Genomic DNA, 6005 nt, shown 5'->3' with positions numbered 1-6005 from the left:
TGACCTCCCTTTCCCCACCTTTAGAGTCCTTTGTGCAATAGTAGAAAATGGTGCTTGTTTCATCCATAGATATTATCTGTAAGTGCATACACAATGTAAGGTGTCTATAAGTGAGACTTAAAATGAAGTGGACATTAAGAAGTTGTCTCAATAAGGATTGTCGAAGGACATATGCTCTCGCAAGTAGACTTTTGAGATGACTACCTTTAAGCACTTTCAAAGTTTTTACAAATACATGAAATATTTAAGAATCCTATTAGCCTAGGGCAATCAAGTGTAAAAAACCGATATACCATAAATGTAGAGCAAGTGTGCCAAGGACTAGCCCTTAGAGTTTAATAATTGGGTATTGTGTGATGACTCTATTTTGGACAAAAAGAATATAAAAACCAAGCTTTTACATTTCACAATACTAGCATCTAGTGGATGTTGGATAAACTTCCAAAAGCGACTCTAGACAAAAGTGCCACCAAATACATTTTGAAACATCATGTCTCATAGTAAATAAAAGAGTGTATTCCCTCATGTCCTTTGTGCGTAGACATGCTTAAAGTAGGTTCAATATATATTAACACAACAAATAGTCATTTTTCCTCTGACTTCTTTAGAAAAATTGCATTTTTTGTGCATAAAGGTTGAGCCAATGAGGATGGATGTATTAAGTTTATACATATGAATTTTGTTGTTTGGATTGAATGTTACTATTGCATGTGTCCTAGATAATTCAAAAGAAGTTTTTCTCCTATGCTTATTTTATGGCCTTTTGACACCTTAAGTAAGTCAGACATGATTAGTAGTAGATTAGGTAGAACTCACGTTAAGAAGGCTTCGCTTTTTAGTTTCTACTTTTAGGAAACTTTTCAATGACGCTCTTGATCCAAATCTTAAAACTTTGAAACAAAGGATAGTTGTGTTTTGTAACTCATAGAAAAAGGCAAAGTAAAATATTCCAAGGACTTTTGTACTTCATGAGTTACTTGCTTGTGCACACAACCCAAAAAATCCTAGAAAAGGAAGTTTTGGTGTGCATATTTCGTTAGGAAACGCGTAAGAAGGCTTGAACATGTGGGACAGCAAAAGTGGAAAGGAAGGTAGGGAAGTTAGTTGAGGAAGTGGGAAAACTTAAGAACACAATGTGAAAGTTTGTTGGAAGAAAGAAAAGGCTAGTCTGGGCTCTTTTGGCTCTCTTCCTTGTCTCTTTGTGCACATGCATAAGCATGCATATACATGTACACATCGACGTATATGTGTACACCCCTAGATACATATGCTATTTATATAATCATACATGCATATTGTGACATCATAGAATCGTATGTACATACACATGTGTGCATGCCTATGCAACCATATATACATATGTGTGCATGTGTATAAGTGCTGGTATGCGCGTTTTATGCATCGGAAATGTTAAATGCATGTATACGTGTATACTTGTATGTGCGCATGTAAGTATGTGGACACATACATGCATGCAGGATTAACTAGAGTTTTTGTTCATCTCTACAACAATCCTGACATGGCATGGCAATATTTGTGTGAGGCTTGTTTTCCTGTTGCTTTCCTTTGGATCATATTTGCACCTTTAGAGCAATCCTAAGGCCCATGTATTGCAGCAATTGCATGAGCCATTGTTTTGCCATAGTGAGGGTTGACGTGTGTCTTTCAAGTTTAAGCAATAGCAGCGCAGTTTCTTCGGTTGTGAATTAGCAAGATGAATACTTGTATGTGATACTATAACGTATGCAGAAGTAAATAGATATGCGCACAGAAAATTATATTATATTCTCTCTCTCTCTCTCTCTCTCTCTCTCTCTCTCTCTGTGTCTGTGTCTTTCTAAGACGTTAGTGAAAACGCTCTTCCCACTTTCACGGGTGGCTACCAACAACAACAAAAGGGAAGTAAGCGCTTTCTGAGAAGGGGGGGGGAGGTGGAGAGAGAGAGAGAGAGAGAGAGAGAGGGAGAGGGAGGATTATGACTAAATCTGGGCTTAGTAGGATTCTCTCTCTCTCTCTCTCTCTCTCTCTCTCTCTCTCTCTCTCTCCACCCACGTGAAAACCCTTCTCTCACCATATTACAGTTTCTTCGTCCTCCTCCACTAAGCCTCTCTCTCTCTCTCTCTCTCTCTCTCTCTCTCTCTCTCTCTCTCTATTTAAATCCTGCGCTACATGCCAACGTCGCCTTATCAGCCACCTGAGCTTTTGAGCTCACTTCCCATTCGGGTAAATAACTTCTCTATGCGCGCGCAGACACAGAGAGAGAGAGAGAGAGAGAGAGAGAGAGAGAGAGAGAGAGAGAGAGAGAGAGAGAGAGAGAGAGAGAGAGCCAGCCAGCCAGCCAGCCTCACTTGTTGCTTCTCGTAATGTACACCACAGGGAGCTGCTTGCCGCAGGAGCTTCCCATCATCCCAATCGAGCAGCCCTCCACCACCTTCATGCCTTGAGACTCCACCACCTTCATACCTTGAGACTCCATTGGTGACCTCACCCACTTCCTAATCACAGGCTTATATAGAGAGTTGCCACTTCCTTTCCATCAATCCAAAATCAAAAGAAGTTACTATTTTGGGATCAACCCCCCCCCATACAAACACTAGCATTCCACTTCCAATGGACATCCTTGGACTTGTCCTTGGCATATTAGGTGAGGTACATTTTGGTTCTTTGCACAAGTTATGTGGATTTTTCCCCCTAACATAATTGATGTAGGAGTCACATTGGTCTCTTCTCAATGCAAAAATTCTTATAATATTAGTTTGGTTGATGATGGTACAGGAAATATTCTTACAATTCTAGTATTTGCATCTCCCTTGTAAGTTATTCTCACAAAACCAGGATCAAAGCTTGTTTTCTTTTCTTCTTTTGCAATCACAATGCATGATATTTTGTCCGAGTATAAACCAACACATTTCTACTATTTTGTTTGGAAGGAAATGTGATGATAGATTGTTTGATCATTTTTCTCCAGGCCCACGTTTTGGAGGATTTTGAAGATGAAATCCACAGAATCTTTTTCATCAATTCCTTATCTCACAACACTATTAAGCAACTCTCTTTGGCTATACTATGGCCTCCTAAAACCCAAGGAAACCCTTCTAGTTTCAATAAGTGCAGTTGGAGTTCTTTTTGGAGTTTTCTACATCACAATGTATCTCCTCTTTGCTTCAAAAGAACAAAGGGTATGTGTTTAGAGTCCAAATAAGTATTGCACTCTATGCCAAGCTTTCCATTGTATGTGCACTCATTCTACTTCATAAGGTAGGATTGAGAATAGGGGATACTAAGGTAGGCTGAGTACTATGCAACAAGTTGCACTCTAAGAAGATGGAATAGGAGAATATTTTCATAAAGGGTATGGAAAGGGTCAAACTATCATTTTAAATGGAATATATAATTGGCAAGATATTTACCATTCATTCTTATACATATTTACCTATTCAATTTATTAGTTACTAAACTTTTAATTGATATGCAATACATGCTAAATAATTGCAATTTGCTAAGGGGAAGTTGCTCAAAGTCACTTTTTTTGTACAATTCCAAGAAAATTTATAATTATCTATTTCAATTCATTAAGATTACAAATTCCCCTTCTATGTGACTTTTCAAGAAAACTCATTCAATGGTCACATTATAATGAAGTTGTTATATGCATAGTTTGTTGGAATTGCACTTGAATTGCATCACATACACACTACTAAAGGACTAAGCTTATCATTAGCTAGGGTAGGCTATGATGGAAAATGTGATTTATTGTAGAAAATATTGAAGACTATGAGTAGCTGTGAAACTTGCTAGTTAAGATACCTTAAGTTGTAACTTAGCAAACCTTTGGGAGTTTTCAAGACAATTATGTAAGAAGGAGTTCACATAAGAAAGACTCCATATACTTCACCACATAACAACAAACACAATTTGTCTAGGCTCTAAGTGATGGCATATCATCAAGTGGTCAAGGAATTGTGTGTAAACCCTAGGATAGTAAGCTCTATGATCATATGTGTGCATAGATTTTATAAGCAATTATCACCACTCATAAGACCATATAAGAGAAATGATTTATCCATGATACCATTTTTCTTTGATATATAGCACCAATAGAACTAATTATATGAAGTTATGTTGTCATGCAGGTAATTGTTGCAAGATTACTCTTGCTAGTTGGTGTGTTTTTTGGTGTTGTTTCTTTTACAACACTCCGATTTACCCATGGAAATTTACGTATCCTAATAGTGGGAATATTTTGTGCTGCTAATTCTGCGTGTATGTATGCATCTCCCCTTAGTGTCATGGTAAGGCCATGTTGCAACCATAAATTTAGCAACTATATATGAGACATTATTATATTTTATCTAAATAGATTTTTCTGATTTTCTCACTTGAGTATTCATGAGTTCATATTTCAAGATGCATGGCATCATCAATGGAAATTTTGCTGCTAAAATAGTAATAGATTAATAGCAAATAATGAGCTTTCCTTCTTATTAGTCATCCTAATTTTCTATGCTACTATAGAATTTTCTTAAGGAAGGAATGTTGACATGATAGTATCTAGTTGAAATGGGACCTTAATACTATGCCACCAAATATTCATGTAATTGAGACTATAAAATCAATATGTTTCTTAAACTATTCTTGAATTTTTCCACAGAGGCTTGTCATAAAAACAAAAAGTGTGGAGTACATGCCCTTTTGGTTGTCATTCTTCTTAGCTCTCTCAGCAGGAGTTTGGTTAGCATACGCCTTGGTCATCAAAGATCCCTTTCTAACTGTAAGTCTCACATAAAGTATTGCTTATATGGGAGGTCAATGGTAATACTAGCTATTTATACTTTGCGTGAGCATGTTCTGCCTCAATAAGAACCATATGAGTCAAGTTTAATCCTTTTTAGAGTACCGGTTATTTTCCATGAGAGTCTAATGAAAGATAAATTCATAAGCAATTCTTATCTTATAAATAATTATAATACTTCCAAAAGGATTAAGATGATAAACTAACCTTGTCAAGAATTCATAACCTATTCTTCATATAATTGAAATTAATAATCTACTATTATTACCTTCTTGAAATTGGAAATCGATGTTTCCTAACATGAACTCATACTTTTTATGCCATTTTAGGCTTCGAATTCAATTGGTTCAATCTTTGGGATTGTGCAACTTTCCTTGTATGCATTCTACTCAAGGAACACAACAACAGAACTCCAATACTTACAACATTGTGATAGCACAAAAAAACCAACATGTTACAATGGTGTGCCACATGTGAAAAACATGAAAGCCAATGGTTGCGAGATTGACTTATAAGTCTATTTTCATACCCAAAAATGATGTATATGTTAAAGTTGAGTTGTTACATTATTGTAACTACTCTAGCTCAAAGTAACCCATACAAATTGTTGTGAAAGTGTTCACATATTTGAGTTGGGTGCATAACAACCCAATTTGTTTCTTCCAAAACTTGCAATCATAATTCATCACACCATTCTCAACTCTACACTTTGTCAAAATACTTTATTTGGTACAATATTTCACATTTTCTATGCTCACCATGTCATCATCATTATGAATAATCTATACAAGCCAAATAAAGCCACTTTTCTTAAGGAAACAAAAGTAACTACATGTTCTTTCTATTTATTTTTTAATAGCCAACATCCATCTTTAATAATTGTGTTAACAATCCAAAGTGTTTTCTGTGTTAGAAAAAAAAGCAAAATAATGATCACTATTAAGAGGGTTGCCACAAAACAGCCCCAAGGGAAATGCCATTGTACATAGTAGTTTTGTTGAAATGAATTTAACAATAGTCACTATGGGATATGCATCTAGATAACATATTTGCGAAATGACAAGCAAGCAACAGCAAAATGTTTCTATATTCCAACCATAATCAATATTAATTTGTAAAAGGACCATGTAAGATGCAATGGTGATTTGATTGTCACCTCAATTAGTTAAATGGACCAACTTGCCAAAATTACTAACTATAATCTTACAATAAG

General features: G+C 35.8%; 1 protein-coding gene across 3 annotated transcripts; it reads left to right on the top strand.

Annotated features, from left to right (window-relative positions):
• The first annotated feature begins 2323 nt into the window (after positions 1 to 2323).
• On the top strand, positions 2324 to 5487 carry LOC148016013 (bidirectional sugar transporter SWEET15-like). 3 transcript variants are annotated; one of them, XM_087664662.1, is made up of 6 exons: positions 2324 to 2644; positions 2776 to 2812; positions 2969 to 3179; positions 4134 to 4221; positions 4725 to 4771; positions 5122 to 5487. In XM_087664662.1, exons 1-6 carry the CDS (start codon positions 2611 to 2613, stop codon positions 5305 to 5307), a joined length of 603 nt encoding a protein of 200 aa, XP_087520788.1. In that variant the 5' UTR covers positions 2324 to 2610; the 3' UTR covers positions 5308 to 5487. The 3 variants fall into 3 exon arrangements, with proteins under 3 accessions (XP_087520788.1, XP_087520786.1, XP_087520787.1); XM_087664660.1 differs by having other exon boundaries at positions 4134 to 4292; positions 4652 to 4771; XM_087664661.1 differs by lacking the exon at positions 4725 to 4771 and having other exon boundaries at positions 4134 to 4292.
• Positions 5488 to 6005: the final 518 nt, after the last annotated feature.

The sequence above is a fragment of the Lygodium microphyllum genome, chromosome 23 (genome assembly GCF_053477565.2).
Source record: "Lygodium microphyllum isolate KBCC chromosome 23, Lygodium_microphyllum_v1.1.10, whole genome shotgun sequence".
Lineage (NCBI taxonomy): Eukaryota > Viridiplantae > Streptophyta > Polypodiopsida > Schizaeales > Lygodiaceae > Lygodium > Lygodium microphyllum.
This window is presented reverse-complemented; position numbering and strand designations above follow the sequence as displayed.

What these genes read in the sequence shown, in the direction of transcription:
- LOC148016013 (XM_087664660.1), top strand. Translation starts at nt 2,611, where the DNA reads ATGGACATCCTTGGACTTGTCCTTGGCATATTAG. An exon ending in ACTTGTCCTTGGCATATTAG is followed by an intron (nt 2,645 to 2,775) that starts GTGAGGTACATT and finishes ATGATGGTACAG; the next exon opens with GAAATATTCTTACAATTCTA. An exon ending in TTGCTTCAAAAGAACAAAGG is followed by an intron (nt 3,180 to 4,133) that starts GTATGTGTTTAG and finishes GTTGTCATGCAG; the next exon opens with GTAATTGTTGCAAGATTACT.